General features: G+C 47.3%; 1 protein-coding gene across 1 annotated transcript in view; it reads right to left on the reverse strand.

Annotated features, from left to right (window-relative positions):
* The window catches only part of PTPN14 (protein tyrosine phosphatase non-receptor type 14), a 90534-nt gene that overhangs the window by 36048 nt on the left and 31719 nt on the right, over positions 1–22767 (reverse strand). Inside the window, exons 3-9 of the mRNA XM_080931467.1 lie at positions 18926–19023; positions 16419–16486; positions 8257–8327; positions 7406–7493; positions 4021–4109; positions 1235–1322; positions 42–124 (exon numbers count right to left, since the gene is read on the reverse strand). Of these exons, the coding sequence (XP_080787593.1) occupies positions 42–124; positions 1235–1322; positions 4021–4109; positions 7406–7493; positions 8257–8327; positions 16419–16486; positions 18926–19023 (585 nt within the window). The remainder of the gene's footprint in view (positions 1–41; positions 125–1234; positions 1323–4020; positions 4110–7405; positions 7494–8256; positions 8328–16418; positions 16487–18925; positions 19024–22767) is intronic.

Consider the following 22767-nt stretch of genomic DNA (forward strand, 5'->3'; position numbering starts at 1 on the left):
GAGCCATTCAGAGAGACGGTGAGCGAGAGACATTCACTTACTCGGTGCAGATCTTGTTCTGTTTGTAAAATTTGTGCCGTGTGGTAAATAGCCGAGAAATGTACTTGGCATTTTCTATATCATCCTTGAAAAAGAAGAGATGGGAAAATGAACATCTGTTTGATGAGATATTCATGTTTGATGAGATATTCACTTTACCAAGATTGTTTGGTTTAAGCATCTACCCCGTCCCCTTTTGTGAAAAAGGAAAAAGAAAAAACAAAAAACATGCAGGTCAGGAAGTGGTTCAACCATTGAGTTCAATGGAGCCTGTACCACCATGGCCCAACAATGATGGTAGAAATGACCATCGGTTAATAAATTCTTCACATTAAAGATCCTGGTTTGGCATCGATGAACTGACAGGTTCTTGCTAATTCTAATGCAGAACTTTCAAAACAATTGAGTCGAGGCAAGGCCTACAGTTAACACTAATGTCATCCAACCAGAGTCAGTGTGGTTAGGGGAACAGTCCTGGCTCCTGAGAAGGGAGCCTCAGAGAGAGGGTCAGCTGAGTCCGGACAGCGTAGGCTAAGGGACTGAAAGATCCATGTCAGCCAGCAACAGACGACGCAAGCTGACAATTAGCAGTCACTTGAAGAAGAAGCCTGTGACCAAAGTGCCATGGCATGCTGGACAAACTTGAATCTTCTTTCAAAGCCAGGGGGGACATTCATCACTTGCAAGAAGTCGTGTGGGACCAGGCAAGTATTAGAAAGAATGTCTTCAACAGCATGGAGTCCCTTATGGAGTACAGATGTGTCTAACCCTGATACCATGGGCTACATGGGCCCCAGGCTACCTAGGAATGCAGCCCAACCTGACGTGAGGGAGGTATGTGTGTGTGAGTGTGTGTGCACATATGTGTGTGTGCACATATGTGTGTGCATATGTGTGTGTGCCTGTGTGCGTGTGTGTGCCTGTGTGTGTGTACACGTGTGTGTGCATGTGTGTGTATGTGTGTGTGTGCCTGTGTATGTGTGTGAGAGTGTGTGTGTACACATGTGTGTGTGCCTGTGTGTGTGTGTGTGTGTGTGTGTGTGTGTGTGTGTGTGTGTGTGTGTGTGAGATCTGAGTATGGACTTCATAGATGACAACAATGTGCCCCACCATCAAAGGCTAAACAGGCAAACAGGCACACATCAGGGAAGGATGTAGATAGCTTGAAAGCTGTGCAGGCCCTCCCTGGACTCACGGTGTGGAAGAGCGCAGTCTCCTCCTTGTCAATCAGCTCCAACAGGATTGCTGCTTTGCTGTGGGTAACACTGCCAATGTCGTTCCACCTGGGCCAGAGAAATGTGACTAGCTTTACTCAAACATGGTCCATGGACTCACCATGCAAAAGGTCTCATCCTCCAGTTATGACTTAACTATTCTTTCTAATGGAAGCTTAAATACTCCACCTCTCAAGAGAGAAGACAGAAAGAAATGCCAAGTGGGTACCAACTCACACAGGCAACAGATTTAAATTATTTCCGCATGATGATATTTGTGAAATGTGCTTTTCCTTTTGGGTTGCTAAAAGAAAAATCTGAAAAGTTCCTGTCACCTCCCTCCCAAGCTCACCCCCCCAATGTTTTAATGACCCCCAACATGTAGCAAAGCTGTGTTGCAATGTAAACATTCACTGTACTATCTTATAAAACGATGCCCGGAGGCTATAGATGTTCCGACACACCAGTGATCCAAGCACACGCAGGGACACCTCCCTTGCCTGCCTTCAGAGACCTGGCTACGATGGGTGTGAAGGGAGCTCACTCAGATGGATACACACGTGAAGAAAGACACAGAGGACCCACCTGTGTATGGGGCCTGTGGCCGGCCAGGGTCTGAGGAATCTAGACCCAGAAGCAGGTGCCAGACACCAAGAAGAAGTGCTTGCTTCCCACTCTGCTTGGAGACAGGTCCCAGCCTTCTGGACACTCACGCTTCAGACAACGCTCTAGCTCTTGTCCAGCTCTCCGCCCTACCCTCTGCATTCCACCACACTCGCTGAATTTTCTCCAACCTCTGCTAAGTTCATTCTCACTCTCTCTCCTCTCCCTCCCTCCTTTTTTTTCTTAAGTCAAGGTTTCAAGTATTCCAGGCTGATCTGGAACTTGGCACATAGCTAAGGGTGACCTTGAACTTCTGATCTTCCTGCTTCCAGCACTACACACTGGATTCATGGTGCTGGACATTGGCCTCTTTCGTGTGAGCAGACAGTGCACACTCTGCGCTGTGTCCCCAGGCCTTTAAGACTCGGCTCTGCAGTCTCCTGCTCTAGCAAGCCCTCCTACCGTGAAAAAGAGCCTGCTGAAATGTTCACTTCTCACCACTCTGGTATGAGCTTGAAATTCTGGAATTAGAGCTCTCACAAGACCCCAGAAGACCATGGGCTCCTCACCCAATAGATACTCCCTACACTGGGGCAGCCTCTTGCACCAAGTTCAATTCTCCCATCCTGAGGTAGAAAAATCAGCTGGTTCACTCCTCCTTGGAGCAGATTCCATATAGACACTAGTGAGAACCTGAGTCGGCAAATCGACACTCTGAATCAGGGACGGGTGAATTCTTTATCTGGGCTTTGCAGTTACCCCCAGTCATCTGCCCATTCCAGAACAGCTGTGCCCCATACACATATCTAGGAGTCCTGTCCCGTCTCCACATGCTCCCTGACACAGACGCCTGGCTGTTAGGATCTTAAGAGACAGGAGATACCTTCATTCTTCCAGACGAATCCCATCAAAACAACTGCCAAAACTCTACAGGCGGTCCTCACCCTGTGCCCGCCTGGGAACATTATCTGAGGGAATCTGACCCTGACAGGGGCCTCCAGTTCTAACACCTGTACAAGACTGTTTCAGTTCAACATGTATGTGCCGGGTGCTCATTTATGTGCATGTGTGTATGTCTGTCTCTGTGTGTGTTTATGTGTGTGTGATCCAGGCAACAATCTTGGGTGTCATTCCCCGATCACCATCCATCTTGGTTTTTGAGACAGTCTCCCTCTGGTCTAGAACTCGCCAGGAAAGTTAGCCTAGCTAACCAGCGAGCCCCAGGATGTGCTTGCCTCTACCTCCCATTCCCAGAATTCTTATCTGGGTTCCACCCACCAACCTTGTGTCCTAGTAAGATTTTTACCAACTGATACCGATCCCTAGCCCTTAAAAGTTTAAGTTCTAAGGTTTCTCTCCTCATTTTTGCTTCAGAGAGCAAGAGGGTGACATCATAAAACAATGGCAGAGCGGGATCTGGGTGAGCAAGCCAGTTGGGATGGTTTGGGTTGGGAAACTGTAAAATCGCAGCTCTACCTGATCCAGAGAGCTTGTGCTAGAAGCTTCCAGGCCAGGATTAGCTTTGCCTACTTCGACTGTCATTGACTACCTGCCTTGGTCCCACAGCAACACTCATCAGAGGCTCATGCAAGAAGGGTATTCTGTCAATCAACACGGGGCCACACCTCCCTTGTACACAATGAGCAAACATGACAGAACCTATAGGCAGCCATGCCGAGAGCCAGCCAGTGGACAGATGTGTGGTGGAGACGATCACCACACAAACAGAGAGAAGTAACTTAAAAAACAAAATACTCAAATCGACTAATTTGTTATCACAAACCACATATTCTGAGATACACTTTTATAGGCCATTGATCCCCATTTGTTAGGATAAAGATCAGTTTGTAGTTGTCCGGCACATGGTCAAACAGAGGGTGCAGGGCTATGGGAAGAATGTGCTTTGGATCTAAATGGCCAGGGACATTCTCAACAAAGGCTATGGAGCCAGCCCTTCCCACACTCAAGGCCTGCCCCACTGACTCAGTGGACCTGAACTGCACATTCCCTGGAGTTGGGAAGGAAGGTTGAGCCTCCGGGCAAAGCACTACTGGTTTCTCCCTAGCCCCATAAGTCCTGAAAACGGCTAATGTCATCTGAACTGAGAGAATGTGACTCACCCCAGTCTGGTGTGGCCACTGAAGGAGAAGGAGGAAGAAATTACCTGTATGTCACTGTTTGCCTTCCGATCCTGTTCCTCACAAAAATCCCCATGAAGAAAATGCCAAGGTGCATGCTGTTGCCCTGGTTGTCCTGCAGAAGACCAACAAAAGGCACCTGTTACCACCATGACTTTACCACACCATTCACAGCAGCCAAGGTTACCCAGCCTGAGATGAGTGAGGAAGAGGTGAGGTGGGGTGCGGTGTGGATATATGCCACAGAGTGGGGTACCGCGTGCACATGGAATTAGATGCTCTGGCCTACATCAGTGGGTGCCATTATTCTAAGTGAAGTGAGAAAGGCACAGGGAGACAAACACTGAGTTCATGGGGAAGGAGTGAGTGGAGCTCATCGGAGCAGAGGGTGGGGTGGCAAGGGGCAGAGGCTACAGGGGTAAGGAGATGCGGGCCAAGATAAAAGCCATAAACAAATGAACAAACAAATAACTGAGACTGTGAAATGACACATGAGTTAGTTTGATCTTCTGGTCCTACATGCACGTAGATTTCAATACTCTATACCATATATATAATTTGTCATTTAAAAAATGCAGACACAAGGCAAGAGGCAGCACCGACTGAAAGGAAAAGACGGGGTACCAATGAAAGGAAAAGTCACGGGGCACCAATGTTGTGAAAAGATGACATCCCGGGTTTCTGCACCAATGTTAGGGAAAGGATGAAGAGAGTGGGGAGGGCATATGGCCCATGGGGGTGGAGCAAGGGAGATGCCTCTGGGGGGGGGGGGGGGATGTTGGAAACTGACCTTAAGCATTTGTCTGCAGTATGCTCAAGGTCCTAGCAGCCCAAACCCATAGATGGAATGCATGAAGCAACAGAGCTGGCTGCATCCTAGCTGCAGGATTCCCCGACTGCATGCATCTTTCTTTACCACATCCTATTTATGGGCAATTTTAGGATTTTTCTCTAATTTGTTGAGCTCTACTAAACTTTTAGCTTTCTTCCTTTCTTTTCTTTTCTTTCATTTCTTTTTTTTTTTTTTTTTTTTAAGAAAAGGCTATCCACCCACATGCTTTGAAAAGATGGAAATCGCTTGAGTTTGTGTGAAATCTCACTTACCCCACTGGGGTCCAAGCCCTCTGGTCCCTCCACCCTTCAATGCCCGCCCTCAGGTACCCCCACCCACTAGGCACTCCCCTCTGTTTTCTTGGCTCCTCTTTTCAGGCCTGAATGGCTCAGATAGTAAACATTCCAAGCAGCCTGCAAGTCTTTCTCTCCCACATTCAAGTGGTGGCTTTAATGAGCTTCCCTCCTCTCACCCTGTGATCCCTGTTTTCTTCCATTTCTAGTATATCATTTTTCAATATTTATTTTTATGGTTTTTTTTTTTTTTTTTTTTTGGCTTGCTCTGTGTTCTGTATGCCTGTCTGGTTCCCACCCAAGACAAAAGAGGGCACCAGATTCCCTAGGACTATAGTTAAAGACATCCATGAAAACTGTCTTGTGGAAAGTGGGACCCAAACCTGTGTCCTCTGCCAAAGCAGCAAGTGCTCTTAACCACACAGCCGCCTCTCCAGCCTATTTCTCATATATGTTTTAATTTCTGAAAAAATTTTACTGTCTTAAGGATTAGATTTTTTAAAATAGGATACCGTTATCCCAAATTGCCATCTGTTGACTGTTGGTCGCCCCATTCTGAGGAAGGCAGCTAACTCGCGAAGAACCTGCTAGAAACCCACCGAGATTCTACAAAGCAGACTTCGGTGCTAGCCTCACTGGCCGCCCTCCCTACAGTCTGGATGCTAAAAGCAAACAAGTAGATGGTTGTGAAACCCAAACTTCCAGGCAAAGAAGGTGGTTTGGCAGAAACAGAGAAAAGCTTACTGATTTTATTCCATAACACAAAATGTTATGACTATATAAGGGCTGTGGTAAGTGGGCCGCAGGTGGGCTCACCTGGAATCACTTCGAGAAAAATGGATAACAGTCCGGCCAAGGGCGGCATTAGAGAAGCCAAAGAAAAATTAAACAAATCTAAAAGAAAGCCATTTAGCCTTTACCACGAGGCACAGCCACCCTACTTGATTCTGTTCGATGCTCACAGGTCATTCTCATTAAGGCAAACTGCAAGCAAGCAACTGAGCCAGAGCACATCATACACAGAAAGCAGCCGGCAGGACCAGCACAGAATGAAGTAGTAAAATCACAGGCGTCTCCCAGATCACTGGGATGCGCAAGCCGCACTGGGTCCCTGGTAGAACGCCATCTTTTGAAGAGTTGGTAGAGAGGGAGAAATGAGTCTGGATTCTAGGCTCCATGATGCTCTCAGACACACCCACTCCAGTAGGTGGGGCACTTACAATGGATGTGATGCGCTTTAACAACTTCCTAGGCATGATCTCCACAAAACACCCACCACACACAGCTCTGCAGAGCAGGAGAAATCAGCTGTGACTGCGTACTGGAGATGTTTTAATCTGCTTTCCCAGCAGTCACCCCCACATCCAAAGAAGAGTAGAGAGACTCGGCACAAGAAGAAACCCCTAGCTAGCCTCCGGGCACATCCACAGGGCGCTCGCTACTTGTCCTGCTGTAAGAAAGACAGGACTGGCCTTTGACACTTTAAGGTGCTGGTGCATGGATTCATTTAGATGAATGTCCTATATCGGCAGAGAGTCTGCAGAAGATCAAACCCCAAATCTCTGATCTAAGAAGTGCCCTCTATCTAAAGCAAGTTTCTTAACACTGCTGTGTTGAGGATGAGAAATGTCCCCCATAAACCGCATGTTAGAAAACGTCATCACGGGCTGGAGAGATGGCTCAGTGGTTAAAAGCACTTAACCTCTTCCAGAGGTCCCAAGTTCAACTCCCATCAACCACATGGTGGCTCATAACCATCTGTAATGAGATCTGATGCCCTCTTCTGGTGTGTCTGAGGACAGCTACAGTGTATTTATATATATATATATATATATATATATATATATATATATATATATATATAATAAATCTTTAAAAAAAAAAAAAGAAAGAAAGAAAGAAAAGAAAACATCATCACCAGCTGGTAATACCGTTTGGGAAAGCTATAGAACCTTTTTAGGTAGCAGAGCCTTTCAGGAGAAAACAGGTAATGAGGACAAGTCCTGCCTTTATAGCCATTCCGCTTCCTGATGACGCTGCATGCTGGTTGCTTATGCACTGTGACCAGCTGCCCCATGCCTTCTCCAGGGCCGAAAGCTGTTTTCCCTTCAACTGTGAGCTACAGGAGACCTTCCTCCTTTAAACGGCTGCTTGTCCAGTCACAGGGAGGAAAAAGTAGCTAATTCATCAACTTGTGCCGCGTGACCCTGAGAAACTGAAGCCACGTTGTCCCAAGGCAACCCACATTAAGTTTGGAAATGTGCAAGGGCGGAGACCATGCATTACCTTCACCGGGAAGATCTCCTGTCCAAACCCGTCTAAACGCTCTACTTCGTTGATATACATCAGCTCAGCTTCTGCCGGCAGGATCCCACTACAATCCAAACAGCACCACGGGAGGAAAGGGTTAACAGTACAAAAACTACTGGAAGCCCCAAGTATCCTAAAGGCTCTCCAGAGCCACAGCGCTGGGGATGTCAAACATTTCCACCGCAAAGGATGGCAACTGATTGACTATGGCATTAACATTCAGCGGCCTTTTACTCAACAAAAAATAAGGAAAGGAGGGTAAATTACTCAATTAGGAGACATAGCCTTAAAAGCACTAATTCTTCCACATGCCTCTGTGGACAGTGCTGTCTACTTTAAAAAGATACCAGTTTGCTCATGACTGTGAAGTTTTTTTTTTTTTTTTTTCTACAGTTTTAAAAAGGAAAGCATGCATTGAGAGGCCCATGGCTCCAGTTGCATATGCAGTGGAGAATAGCATTGTCTGGAATCAATGTGAAAAGAGGCCTTTGGTCCAGTGAGGGCACATTTTTTTCAGTGTAGGGGAATGCCAAGGCACAAGGTGGAAAGGGTGATTGGGAGCCAGTGCACCTTTATGAAGACAAGTAGAGGGGGAGGGGAAAGTGGGGTGGGCAAAGGTAAATACAGAGAGTATCTAATTAAAAACTTATAAAAATAAAGAATAAAGGGAGGACAGGAAGGGAGAGGAAGAGATGAAGGAAGAAAAGATAAAAACAGGAAGAGGGATGGAAGGGAGGGAGGAAGCAGGTAAGTACAGCCAAGAGTAGGGAGGATCCAGGAAGTGTGTTGTGTTGACTGGGCACACTCTTGGTCTCCATCTGCCTTACCTATGGGCTTTGTGCTCCTGGGCCACCTTCTGTGTCAGCTCCTCCAGAGCAGCCTCCTCCATGGACAAATCCTGCAAGAACAGGAACACAGATCAGGGGTGGTGTCTGACAGTGGCTCTCTTGTCAGGTGTCCCAAGTAATACATCCCCTCTCTCTCTTGCAGAAGAATGAGTTCGAGTACATGGTTCCTGCTGTTGCACACAACTGTTCTCCACCACTGCCAGTGGGACCCAGGCAGCAAAGTTCCTACCACAGCAGTGGGTCCCTAGCAGCCTTTTCCTATTTTTCTTCTTTCCTACCTGTCTGCTTCTCACATGCACTTTCATTAAATTGCTTGGTATGTGATTGTGCATTATATGTGTGTGTGTGTGTGTGTGTGTGTGCACATGGTGTATGTACAGGTACACATGCATGTGCACATGAACATGTGTGTAAATATATGGCTAGCAGAAAATGACCTCAGCTCCTGTTCCTATAATGAGGAAGGTATACCCAGCTTGGTGGGTTAGTTTGTTGTTGTTGTTGTTGTTAAAAAGAGAAGGACTCTCACTCGCCTAGAACCCACCAGATAGGCTGGGCTAGTTAGCCAGAATCTCCAGGGCCTCACCTAGTTCTGGCACCTCAGCAGTGAGGATTGCAAGTCAGTTTTTCTTTGACATGGCTTCTGGGACTCAAACTCGTGTCCTTACCGTCAGCTATCTCCACAGCTGGCAGGGATGAGTTTGTAATGAGTAGGGCAGAAACCAGTGAGCATCCAGGCTCTCGCTGTTAGATGTGAACATAGGAATCTGCTGTGTCAGGATCTTTTGTCCACCTCTAAAATCCTAGGCAATGAGTGCAATGAATTTAAGCCGTGTGGCGGCAGAGCTGGTTCCTTCTGGTATTACTTGTTGCTCAACATGGTAGGGGGTGAAACACACCTTAGAACACCTACAGGAACTTCTGCAGGACCTCGAGGGTAGGCCATCGTCCTCAATTACTCAACCAAAAACCATGCTGTGCCCTCTTGGTGGCTGTCAGTCACCAAGAGGGCACAGTATGCACATCTGGCTTCTGAGGCCCCTAGGTGATGGCCAGGTCTTAGAGTTACACCCTGCTGAGGGCTTCTTCCTGCTCATACCTATGGGGGGCGGTGCAAGGCGGGGTCTGAAATCTGGACGGATTCACACAAAGTGTCAGTGAAATGCTTGCTGTGTGAGCATTAACCCCCGAGGTCCAGCCTTAGAATCTATGAGGAGAAAAGATGGCGTGGGAGGCTCACAGTGTGCGAAAGTAGAAACTGGAGCTCGCTGGCCTTAAGATTAGCCTAGTGGGTGAGTTCAGGCACACCAGAGACCCAGCTTCAAAACTCAAGGGGACCAGCACCCTAGAAATGATATGCAGGGCTGACTTCTGGACACACACACACACACACACACACACACACACACACACACGAATGAACTCAAACAAACATGTTTTAAATCGCATTTACATATACGTTTACTTCCAATCTCACACACCGACATGGGTGAAACCCCTACACCACCCCCACAATAGAAATGGTTGAAAATGACTATCTCAAAACAATGTGAGGAATTGGTATTGTTGGAAACTGAAAAACGAAAAACAAAAAACAAACCAAAACAAGCTCATAGCTGTGTCCTGAAAGTTCTGTTCTTCGGATTCTAGAAGGATCTAAGCTCCCCGAGAAACACGAGGGTTTCTTCATCATTAGCTTCCTGCTGTAAGACCAGAAGGGTCTTGTGTGCCTGAGACAGGAGCTGTAAGCAGGCCTCTCAGGCAGCCCTGCCAGGTGCTAATTCTAAAGAGCACAAAGAAAGAGACTGAAGATCAAAGGGCTTCCTCTAAACCTCCAGTTCTGACTTTGCAAACACCCCTTGAAGCACCCTTTCACTATCTGAAGCTCAATGCCTCCACCTGTGCATATGGAGGGGCATTGGTGAGGTTTGCACACCCCAGAGATGTGTGAGTGTGGCAGAGGCAGTGGCTGGATAACAAATGGCAGGGTGTGTGGTACAGCCACACACCTGTGGGCCGTCTGTGTACTTTGTTCTTTTCTCTACTGAAGAAATGCCATCTGCCAAGTCAATGACTAGGCAGGATCAAACAGGGCCATTCATCCTGTGTCCTGCCCCCAGTGGGGGAATGCATGCTTCCCTTTGAAAGCTCTAGTAGAGCAGGGCTGAAAGTTGACAACTTTCCATGGCTCCCCACCGTTTGCACAATTAGATCAACACCTGGGCCTGGCATCTGGACCTTTCTTCAGTGGGACCCAGCCATTCCTTCCAAACTGCCTCCCCCGGGAAAGTTCAGAGCCTCAGGCAAGCTGCTGTTCTTAACTCAGCTTTTACTGTTTTTTATTTACACTGGTGCCCACACTTCCGGGGAGAGCCTCGAGGTACCATCACAAAATGGAAAATGTCCCATCTTAACTGACACTCCGTCCATGGTGCGTTCCCTCGCCTGGACAAATCTCCTCTGCTGTGGGAACCCCCGCAACACCTCTTCCGAATGTTCAGTCTACAGTGTTTCTTCTGTGTTACCGGTACAGCACTCTAGCTCCTTCCTTGCCCCAATTTCCCTGATAGAATATGGCTACCTCAAGGACAGCCGTACTTCTCATCCTGCAGGAAGCCAGCCACCGGGCCTTTCCACAATGACCCTCCCAAGTTCATAAGACAAGGTCAGAGGTCAATATTGACTGAACTAAGCTTGCCATTCGGCATGTATCTTTCATATTGTTAGACAAGAGGTTTTGATCATACCAAACTGGCTAACTGTGGTTTGTCCCTCTGTTTATCCCACTGCTTGCATTTCAAAATGCTGGCAAGTGGCACCTATCAACTCATTTGCATATCAGAGTCACTCTAATAGTTACACATCCAAGTGACTGGTTACTGAGAATTTGCCCTGGACCAAGCTAGGTACCTCAGATGGGAAAGACAGAAGTGCAGGGCCATCAGTTGACTTGCTCAAGGCTATAAGGGTGTTACCCCCAACATAGCCTTAGCACCACCCAGCAACTGTGTGATAAAGTTTCAGAGCACAGACCACCCAGGGCAGATCACAGCAGGATGGACTGGGGATGTGTGTGAAAGAAAGATGAGGGCTGAGCCCAAGCCTAGACCCATTCCCAACTCACGAGCACGGTATTCCACCAGCTTCTTAGACAGCACTTTCCAGGGGGACCTTAGAGGAAGGTAAAAATACTGATCTTTCCTACACAGCAGCACCTAGAGACACATGTGGCTGCTGAACAGTGAGAGGTGGCCACTGTGAGCAGAAAACTCAACCTTTAACTTTATTTAACCACTGTAGAGAGAACTCTGTGGAGAAGGCTCTACTGGTTGAGTGGCCAGTTTGCACTACTTGGCAAGCTGATTCCTCAGAAGGATCTTGTTCAGGGCAAAGGCAAAGGCAATGACAGAACAGAGCCATGGTCCAGAGGGAAACCTTCAGGAAGGCTCTCCTGAGCACTCTGGTCATCAACAGTTAAGTGCTTGGTATACTCTGAGTCCGTGGTGTTCGCTGAGCTCAGACGTCATGGACATAAAACCCCAATCTCCAAAAGCAAAAGAATACAAACCTTCCAGGTTGCACCACCTGGTGCTTAATTTTTCCCTCAAGCGCCAAAGCTGATCTCTTACCCCCTCAATAGTTCTTCCTTTGCCTTCTTGACTTTTTTCTTGTATGTCTATGCAAGTGCACACACATGCACGGGAGTGCACACTCATGCATGGGAGTGCATGTAGTGCATGTGGAAGTCAGAAGGCAACCTCATGTGAGTGCTCATCCGTCTTCCACCTTTTGCCCGAGTTAGGGTCTCCTGTTGTCCTGGAACTTTGCTAAGCCAGCTAGGCTACCAGGCCAGCAATCTAGAGACTAGCCTGTCGCTGCTTCCCAGCGCAACATTGCTGGGATCCGGGCACATGTCCTAGCACCCAGCTTTTATGTGGCTTTTTCAGACCAAAGCCAGGCCTTCATGCTTGGGTTTTACTTATTCAACCATCTTTTGGGATCTGCTTTTGTATTTTAATGTCTTTGTTAGTATCTAAACTGTATCTCCTGTCCAGACTCCACGTATGCACCTACCAGCAAAAGGTCTTGAGGCAGGGGAATGGACAACTATGGAGGAGTCTCCAATGGCTGAAAGACTGGCAGCCCTTAGTCCACCTGAGCTTCACTCAGCCAAGGGAGCATGTTCTGAGAAACCTGTGTTGTAAGTTCTTGGGAGCTTACATTATATTATACTTATTATATGTAATCTACATAATTACAAAAGAAATATATTCTATGTCATCTCGAAGAAAAATAATATACAATATAGTATATAAATTATATATGTTATATTTTATTATATTAGTAACACTAGAAGGTCACTGCATACCTCATGAGACCCTCTAGGATCCAGACCACTGTTGGGATGTAGCACATTTTTGTGCCTCTCCCTAATCAACTGTCTCCTTTCCTATAACCATCCATGTGACTCAGTACAGTTTGTTGTAAGAAGGCACAAGGACCTGGGAGCTGCACTGGCTGCCTTTAGACTCGGATCCACAACTGTAACCTCTCTGTTCAACGCAGGAGTTACCACCATGCACAACTCCCCCGGGTCTCAGGCACGCCATTCCTCTCCCAAGAGACAAGGTACAGCAAAAGCAATAGCTGACTTTTTCTGCAACCCTCGTCCTCTCCTCACTGTCCTGAGAGGCTTTGTCCCCTCGGCTCAGCCTCTTACACAGTGGTGTCCTTTAAGACACAGCTGACGCCCCAGTCATCTCCAAGGCTTTCTAACCCCTGAGGTGCACATGATCCCGCCCCAGGTCGAATCCTGATTGTACTTCTGGATACATGGGATGACGCCTTATGGTAAATCTTACCCTGGGAACATGACCATCCCAGTTCTTGTGCTACGTCACTCCCTGTTGTCTATCAACAAAGCCCAGTCTTTGGGACAAAACAATTGAACAAAACCAAACCAGAAAGGAAACAAAGAAGCAGCCATGGTGAGCGGCTCTGTGTTAGAGCAGGGCTGCGGGCCACTCCACTGCCGCAGTCACCTTGTTCAGTGATCCTCAGTAAAACTCCTCTCAGTGTCACCCTATCCAGGCATCAGAATTCCCCAGGAGTGACAACTCTAATTTACCTTTCCATCGGCTCAGGCATGGGCAGTTTTAGAGTTCTGGTTCATTCCAGAAAGAAGTAGGAGCCCACACCACGTGTCAGTCGGCAGTGGGCTGTGGCTTTCAGGACCCCAGGCCTGCCACTTTTAATTGGAAAAATAAATAATCAGAAGGAGCACATGCAAAAGTGCTCACCCAGGATCAGGTCTGTGACCAAGACACGGCTGGTGGCTGCTGCCAGTGGTCAGGCAGATGGTAAGGGGCAGGTAGGGGACCTCTGATCTCAACGATGCACAGGTCTGGCAGAGCACTTGCCAGCAGAGAACACCCCACTACCAAGGCCTGGAGTAGTTTGGCATGTTCAGACATCCTGTCTCTTCCTTACATCCCTGTGACTGTGCTAACACACATCCTAGCAACAGTGTGGTGGCCGTGAGTCCCTTGTACACTGCATCCTTTGACCACAATCATCCCACTAGAAGGAAGCAGGCATTCCACTGTAGATGACTACACTGACATCTCGTGATCAACAGTGCTGGATATTTTCACATATCTCTTGCCCTTTTTTTTTTTAAACCTGTCAGTCACCTTATATTGGACGCCAGTTCTCAGTCAGGAGATGAAGGTTCTGCCAGGTGAATTCTTCCTGGTTCGGAGCAGGGCAGGCGGTTATGCTCAGCCCTGCAGTGACCCCTGGAGTGACCCCTCTTTGGTGGTACGTGGGTCACCGCTCATGTTTGAGCTCCTTGTAAGAAATGCAGTAGCTGAAAACCATGTAGGTGGCCAGCACCATGTTGACCCTGAGATGCTGCCTTTCCGAGTGTAGATGAACTTGTTGTCATATCAGTCAAACCCTTGCTGAAAGGCTCCTGCAGTGTGACTGGGCCTGAAATCCCACATCAATAGCCAGCTTGGCAGCTCTCCACATTTAACCTCTGCCAGCTTCTTCTCTCCTTCAATAGCATGGGCGACACCATCTTGAAGTTCTTGGTGTCCCCAGAAATCCAGCGAGAAGGCTCTTGCCTTTTTTTATTTTCATCTTTTGAGAAATGTCTATACTGGGCACTTTATAACAAGGTTGTGTGTTTTCTTAAATGATCACATTTGATCTCCTGCAGATATGGCTGCCAAGTCCCTTGTGTAAAGCATGACTTTTCTCCCCATGGGTGAGCTTTACTCTGTAAATTTTGTCCTTTGCTACACAGAAGTTCTTCCATCTGATGTGACTTTACTGCTTTCTAGTTACTTGCACTTGATGGGTCATAAGCCAGAAACCATCGCAAGACAGAGGTTTTATGGCATCCCCTTTGTCTTCCCAAGAGTTTTAGAGTCAAAGGGGTTTAGCCTGCATCTTAATCCATTTATATACACAGGGGAGCAAGGCCCCCATTTCATGTGGGTACCAAACTCTCCCAACACAATCCACAGAAGAAACCACCATTTCCCTTGCATGTCCTTGGCCTCTTTGTCAAAAGACAGCTGGCTATACATGTGTGGATCTGTTTCTGGGCTCAATTCCATTCCAATGGTCAACGTGTCTCCTTAGAAGCTAGAGTTCTATGTGTCAGTCATTGTCACATGGTGTCTTAGTTTGGGCTACTATTGATATGATCAAATACCATGACCGAAAGCAATTTGGAGAGAAAAGTCTTTACTTTGCTTCTGCATCCACTGTACATCATTGAAGTTACTCTAGACAGGAACTCAAGCAGGGCAGGGATCTGGAGGTAGGAGCTGAGCAGAGGTCATGGGGAGATGCTGCTTACTGGTTTGTTCTTTATGGCTTGCTCAACCTGCTTCCTTATAGAACCCAGAACACCAGATCAGGGATGGCCCCCATACACAAAGGGCTGGGCCCTTCCCATCAATCACTAATTAAGAAAATGTCCTATGGGCATACCCACAACCTGATATTATAAGTGAATTTTCTCAATTGGGGTTCCCTCCTCTCTGATGACTCTAGTCGATGTCAAGTTGAAATAAACTCATCCAGCACACAGGTGACACAGCTTAGGTTCAGGGGGAACAATGTTCCCGGCTCTGTTTTCCTTTGGCTCAAGATTGCCTTGGCTACTTCGGATCCTTTGTAGCTCTATATGAATTCTGGGTTTGTTTTCTCTATTTCTGTGAAGAATGGCATTGTGACTGTGACAGAGTTGCATTAAATCTGTAGATTTTGGGTTGCACAGACATTTTAACACCAGCTCTTCCAAGGCACAGCCCTAGAACGTGTGTTTGCATAATCTTGCGTTTCTCTCATCAGTGTTTTATGGTTGTCAGTGAATGAGTCTTCTTGAATAAACTCATTTCTATGCTCTTGTGCTCCTGCAAACGAGACTGATTTCTGTTTATTTCACACACACACACACACACACACACACACACACACACACCCTTCTTGTCCTTTCTTATGGTTCTGGGGACTGAACCCAGCTATACAAGCTGGGAAAGTGATCACCAACTGAGCTGCTGCCCAGCCCACTCTCACCACTAGCATTCAAATGGTACGAACAGCCTAACTAAAATAATTTGAGCAATAATAAATGATAAAGAGAGAAAGACGGAGATACACACACACACACACACACACACACACACAGATGATAGATAGACAGATAGATAGATAGATAGATAGATAGATAGATAGATAGATAGATTATAGACAGATGACAGGCAGTCAGACAAATGACAGAGAGACAGAGTTGGGAGAAAAGTAGAGGCATAATAGTCTATATTTGCTGATCACATGACTGTATACATACTTACAGAAAAGCACTATTGGAACTGATAAACTTAATATCAACCCACAAGACTCAGTGCTGCCTCTCCACATGACCAACATTCTGCCTGGGCGTGGGCATGGGTCAGGAAGCATTGTGAGGTTGGAAGATGCACCTTTCTACCCCTGGTACTCCATAACACTTGTCCCCATATTAAAGTGTGCAGACCTCCTCCCCAGGAAGCACAGCAAACTTCAAGATAAAGAATAAAATGTTTGAGGAAAGTAAGATACCAAGAGACATGAAATGAACTCACCATAGGAAAGAGCACATATTCTCGGAGGAATTCTTGGGAATCAAATTGGTTATAGTCTCCGAAGTCAGCTGAGAAGAAAAGTCGAGGAAACAACAGCAGTCACTACATGGAAATAAAGACGATAAAACACAGCAAACTGTGCCCACATCCCCTTCGACTGCACTCTCTCCATCACCCCATTAAGCAACACCAGTGCCAAAGCCTCTCTTCTGTGGTCCCAACTATAACCTAGCAACTGTTGGTACTGGCGTGTGAACTGAGCTAGATGATTTTTAGAAAGAGTGAGGAAATTTGGAAGCAAGCCCTAATGGCTATTTAAAGACTCACAAACAAACCTGTGTTTGTTTGTTGACTGTGTACCAGGCTGGTATCTCATCCCTGTCTGCCAAGGGGACTTTCTCAGTCAAGGTTAATACAGAAAAATGTGGCTGGAAATGTATCTGTGGCTGGAAAACCCCACTGTAAATCACCCTTGGCAAGCAACCACAAAAGCCTTCACAACTCCTGAACACATTCACAGGTCCCAGGATGCCAGGAACTCTGTTTCTCCCTGTTACCATCTCACTGTGGTATGGGGGGGGGGGGGGTGCAAACTGAGTCCTTGGAAATACCTTGCCTTTCTCCACCTTGCTTCTACAAAAGCTAACCCCACATTGAATCTTGATTCCAAGGAAAAGCATTTAGCAGCAAGGTGAGCAGAAAAGAGACTGTGTGTACCACAGAAAGGTCAACAGGACTGAGACAGTAGAGCTCCCCCTACAGAATGCAGCCGTCACTCAGGCGAGGCGCTCAGATTGGGCAGAGTGAGTCACTGAGCCTGTTTCAAGTTTAGTCACCCAATATCTCCTATCAGCTCTTTTACCTCTGTGGACATGCTCTGTTTTCTGATGGCCTGATAGGGGTTGTTGGGGGGGGGGGAGCGCCCTAGCTCACTGTATGCATGTGTGCAGGTACAAATTCATCCATGTGTGTGCACACAGAGACAAGAAACCAATCAATCTCTAGTCTTTCTCAATTGCTTCTGCAACCTTATCTTATGAGACAGGGTCTCCCACTGAATCTGAAATGTTGAGTGTTCTGTCTAGCAAGCCCCCAGAAGACTCCTGCCTATGCCCTCCAACATGAACACAGACAAGTTCACCTTTATTTGAGTTCTTGGGAGCCAAAGTCAGGCCCTCAATCTTGAAAGCTAGCACTTTACCTGTGAACCTTCTTCCCAGGTCAGGAGAATCACATTTTAACATTATATACTTAAAAGGAAATTTCATTGTATAGGAAAAATAGTTCACTTCAAGGACCCAATGAAAAAGGGAAAATCCAGACCGAATCCACCAACTTCCTCAAAGATCTTCCAACACCCAGGATGTACAATGAACGAGTCATGGGGAGAATACACATGGGGGTCAGAAAGAAAAGCACCTTAAAGACAAAAGGCCCAGTGTCAAGACAAAGAGCACACTCACTGCATGTTCAGAGTCCTCTGCCACTTGGGGTTAGAGAGATGACTCGGGAGTTAAGAACATGTGCTGTTCTTGCAGAAGACATGGGTTAGTTCCCGGCACCCACATGGTTGCTCACAAATATCTGTAACTCCAGTTGCAGTAGATCGGACGCCCTCTTCTGGCCTCCCCAAGCATTGCACACATGGCACATATACATACACGTAGGCACACACTCTTTATTTTCTGGTGCAAATGCATTTAAACCATCATTCAATAAATAGGTAGGAGGGAGGGTAGGTGAGTGGGTGAATGGATTGATGGATGGATGGATGGATGGATGGACAGACAGACAAGCTGTAGATCTGGAGAATGGTTTAGTGACTTAGAGCATCTGCTGTTCTTCCAGGAGACCCAAGTTTGGTTCCCAGCACCCACGTGTAGTGACTCACAACCACGTGCAACTCTAGCTCCAATGGAGCTGACACATTCTCTTGGCCCTTACATGTACCTTGGTCACACACATGTACACATAGATAAAAAGTTAAATAGAGAGCACACATCATAACACATTCTACAATGGAGTAAAGATTGAAAATAGCCAGACAGATAGAAAGACAAGTTCACCCATCTCCTGTCTCTGTTGTACATCCACCAACGACTTAAAGTTCCCTCGAAAACTCCATTACAGGAGGTAAAGAATATTGGCTTAATTTTAAGTAGTGACAGTAACTTATTCACAATATCAGGATATAGAATATGCCCAGACCATACACAAGAATCCTGAGAAAAAAATGTCCTCCATAACTCTGAAAGGCCGCTTCAATTATAGGTAGGATTTTAAAACTATTTTCTTCCGTTACAACCAGAATCAAATGAGCATTGGCCGATTCACAGGCGGCTTCGAGAAACCCCCTCCTGTCACTCTGATCCCCTAAACTTTTCATCTTAATGTAATCATCTCAAAATGACCAGGGAGCCTCAGCCACTAGTTGCTTAACCAAATCTAACTGCTCATTCTGGGAGAGCATACGGAAGCGAAAATCCTAAGTCCACGGGAGGCCTTACCTTGCACAGCTAAGCCAGCGAGCCGGATCACTTGCTCCAGGGAGCACCGCAACCGGCCTTCCAGCACGTCCTTTTTGACTTGCAGGTAATACTGATATCTGTCAAGGGGGAGAGGAACAAGGGTGAACACGGACCACAGGACCCGTCCCCAGCAGGACGTACGGGTGACGCCGGTAACTTCACCTATGGCAGACAGACAGTGGCCTCTGCCCCTGTATCCCTCTGTTCGTGAGCAGGTGCTGAAGCCAGTTCACTGTGCGTGAGAACACGCTCATCAGATGGTTTGCTGGTGGGCCTCAGGGTGAACCATGACCAAGAAGGTCGAGGTAACACCCCCACAACCTCAACAGGCCCTGCTTTTGGTGGCTTAATTAGTAATTTGACAAAATCTAGGATCACCTGACAGACGGGCCTCTCTGCATATGTCTGTAGGGGGGTACTATATTGACTGCCCTAATTGAGGTAGAAATAAAAATGAATCTTAAAAAAATAAAAAATGTATAAATGCAAAGGTCTAGTAAACCAGATTACGAATTGGCCAAATAAATGTGGAATTCTGCTGAAGCCTTTTCAGAGTGAGGCTTAGCCTCACATGTTTGAGACTCATGAAAATGTAGTTGGTTTTTACTTTCCAACCTGGAGTGCTTTTTCCAAACTGCAGACAGGCAGAATATGCAGCCTCCTAAGGTCAGAAGCCAGAACAGCGGGCACGGCCCCTGCTAACGAAACCACTCCTTCAGAATGATCCACAGGAAAAAGCTCCACACAGAAGCTTGCTTCCAGGACTCTCTAGACTCACCGCTCTGACCAGACTGCCTCTGTCCAAAACACAGGCAGTCACTTTCATCCCGCTCCTGGTAAGAATTGCTCTGTACTGTAGCTTAACTTCAACAGTTCAGTCTGGGAACCCAAAGGTTACCCCAAGCCTAGTTTCCCTGTGTCTCGATAAATATTAAAAATAACACCACCAGTTCCAGTGTGTCACCGCTCCACACTGGTCCCAGGTACTCTCTGAACCTGGTGGTCGATCTCACACTAGTTCCGGCACCAGAGGGCCATACGGAACTACCATTAATTCATCTCAGCGGCACCGGTGGGCCATACAAACTACCATTATATTTATCTCAGCTGCAGCCGCTCCCACATTACTTTCAGCACCATCAGGCCATATAGAACTAGCAATATGTTTATCTTACTAGAGGCAGCCCTTTAGTTCATCTCTCTCTCCCAGCCTCCTCTCTCCTAGCCAGGAACTCTGCTCACACTCCCTGTAGCCACCTCCTGGTCCCAGCAGTGGCTACCCTCTCACAATTCCCTTGGCAGGTCACTACCACACCCAGCCCCACACATCTCAATTCCATGGCAGGCTTGGTGCGTCCCACCACTGTATTCCTCCTGAACTCAAATGTGTTGCCACATGAAGGAAAACACCTCACAAAAAAATCTCTGATCCAATTCCCTGAACATGGACAATCAGGGGAACTGGTAATGGCAGGGTCTACCCAGTCTACCACAGGTGTGGTGACACTCCAACAGCCTGGTTGCTGGAGGGTTAGACACTGACTCTCTGCCCAGTCCTGCCCGCTTGGGTTTATAGGGCAGGGAAAGACACAAGACAAGGCAAAATAAGACAAAACAAAACAGGTTAGTCTCTGGTGGGAAAAACCTAGCCTCCGATCTGAAGGGCAAACACTGGGAGGTAGTTAATTAATTCTTTTAATCAAATGTAATATTCAACAGAAAACTAACTTTTGTTTCCTGCTCCCACCTGATCTTTTACCTGATAAATTTATAACCATTTTACAGGTTTTTACCATCCTGCCATTGTCATTTGTCTGTATCAATAAATGACCTGTATCAATGAATGACCTCCACTGAGCCTTAGAGGCCAGCAGAAAACTTTGTCTGCTTGTCCATTGGAGGCCACCACCCCTCTGTGGACACTGCTTTGTCCTTAACTGTCACCACGGTTCTGACTCCTCTTAACTCCAAGTTCTAGCACACTGGAAAAGAATCGGACACAAGAACTTACCACCAAAGCCATCTGCTGGCTATCAAAGGCCAGTTTCTCCAACTCAGGTAAGTGCTTAGACCCAGGGAAGAACCGCCAAGATCAATCAATGCTAAACCCAGAGAAACCAAGGGCATTGTGGGGAGGGGAAGGGGATTGGGAAGGGGATGTAGGAGCAGATGGGGGATGGGAAGAGATAAAGAGGGGAAAGAAGAATGAGGGAGAGGGAGAGCAAGGGAGGGAGAAAGAGAGATGGGGAGGGAAGGAAGGGGGAAGAGCACTGTATGCATGTGTGCCAGTGCAAATTCATCCATGTGTGTGCACACGGAGACAAGAAACCAATCTCTGGTCTTTCTCAATTGCTTCTGCAACCTTATCTTATTAGTGTTCAGTGTTCTGTCCAGCAAGCCCCCAGAAGACTCCTGCCTGTGCTGTGGGAGGAAGGGAGATAAAGAAGAGAAAGGGAAAGAGGGAAGAAAGGAAGAGAGGGGGGAAGAAGGGAGAGAGGGATGAAAGGAAGGAGGAAAAGAGGAAGGGGGGAGGAACAGACTGATTCTCAGGACATTTCATGACAGTACCTACATGGCAGAGGAAAAAAGGAAGCCGTGACTTGTTCATTCCTGAGACTTTGAACAAATAACACTGAAGCACAACTTTAAGAACTTAGAGTCCTGATGACAGTAAATCAAAACGCCCAACACTGAGAACCCCCCCCCGGGGGGGAACAGAACAGCATGCCTCAGCCACACACAGAACAGCATGCCTCAGCCACAAACAGTACAGCATGCCTCAGCCACACACAGTACAGCATGCCTCAGACACACACAGAACAGCATGCCTCAGCCACACACAGAACAGCATGCCTCAGCCACACACAGTACAGCATGCCTCAGCCACACACAGTACAGCATGCCTCATCACACACAGTACAGCATGCCTCATCACACAGTACAGCATGCTTCAGCCACACACAGAACAGCATGCCTCAGCCACACACAGAACAGCATGCCTCAGCCACACACAGTACAGCATGCCTCATCACACACAGAACAGCATGCCTCAGCCACACACAGTACAGCATGCCTCATCACACACAGTACAGCATGCCTCATCACACACAGTACAGCATGCCTCAGCCACACACAGTACAGCATGCCTCATCACACACAGAACAGCATGCCCATCACACACAGTACAGCATGCCTCATCACACACAGTACAGCATGCCCATCACACACAGTACAGCATGCCTCATCACACACAGTACAGCATGCCCATCACACACAGTACAGCATGCCCATCACTCACAGTACAGCATGCCTCAGCCACACACAGTACAGCATGCCTCAGCCACACACAGTACAGCATGCTTCATCACACACAGTACAGCATGCCTCATCACACACAGAACAGCATGCCTCAGCCACACACTGTACAGCATGCCTCATCACACACAGTACAGCATGCCCATCACACACAGAACAGCATGCTTCAGCCACACACAGAACAGCATGCCTCAGCCACACACAGTACAGCATGCCCATCACACACAGTACAGCATGCCTCATCACACACAGTACAGCATGCCCATCACACACAGTACAGCATGCCTCAGCCACACAGAACAGCATGCCTCAGCCACACACAGTACAGCATGCCTCATCACACACAGTACAGCATGCCTCATCACACACAGTACAGCATGCCTCATCACACACAGTACAGCATGCCTCATCACACACAGTACAGCATGCCCATCATACACAGTACAGCATGCCTCATCACACACAGTACAGCATGCCCATCACACACAGTACAGCATGCCCATCAC

The sequence above is a fragment of the Micromys minutus genome (genome assembly GCF_963924665.1).
Source record: "Micromys minutus genome assembly, chromosome: 1".
NCBI classification, from domain to species: Eukaryota; Metazoa; Chordata; class Mammalia; order Rodentia; family Muridae; genus Micromys; species Micromys minutus.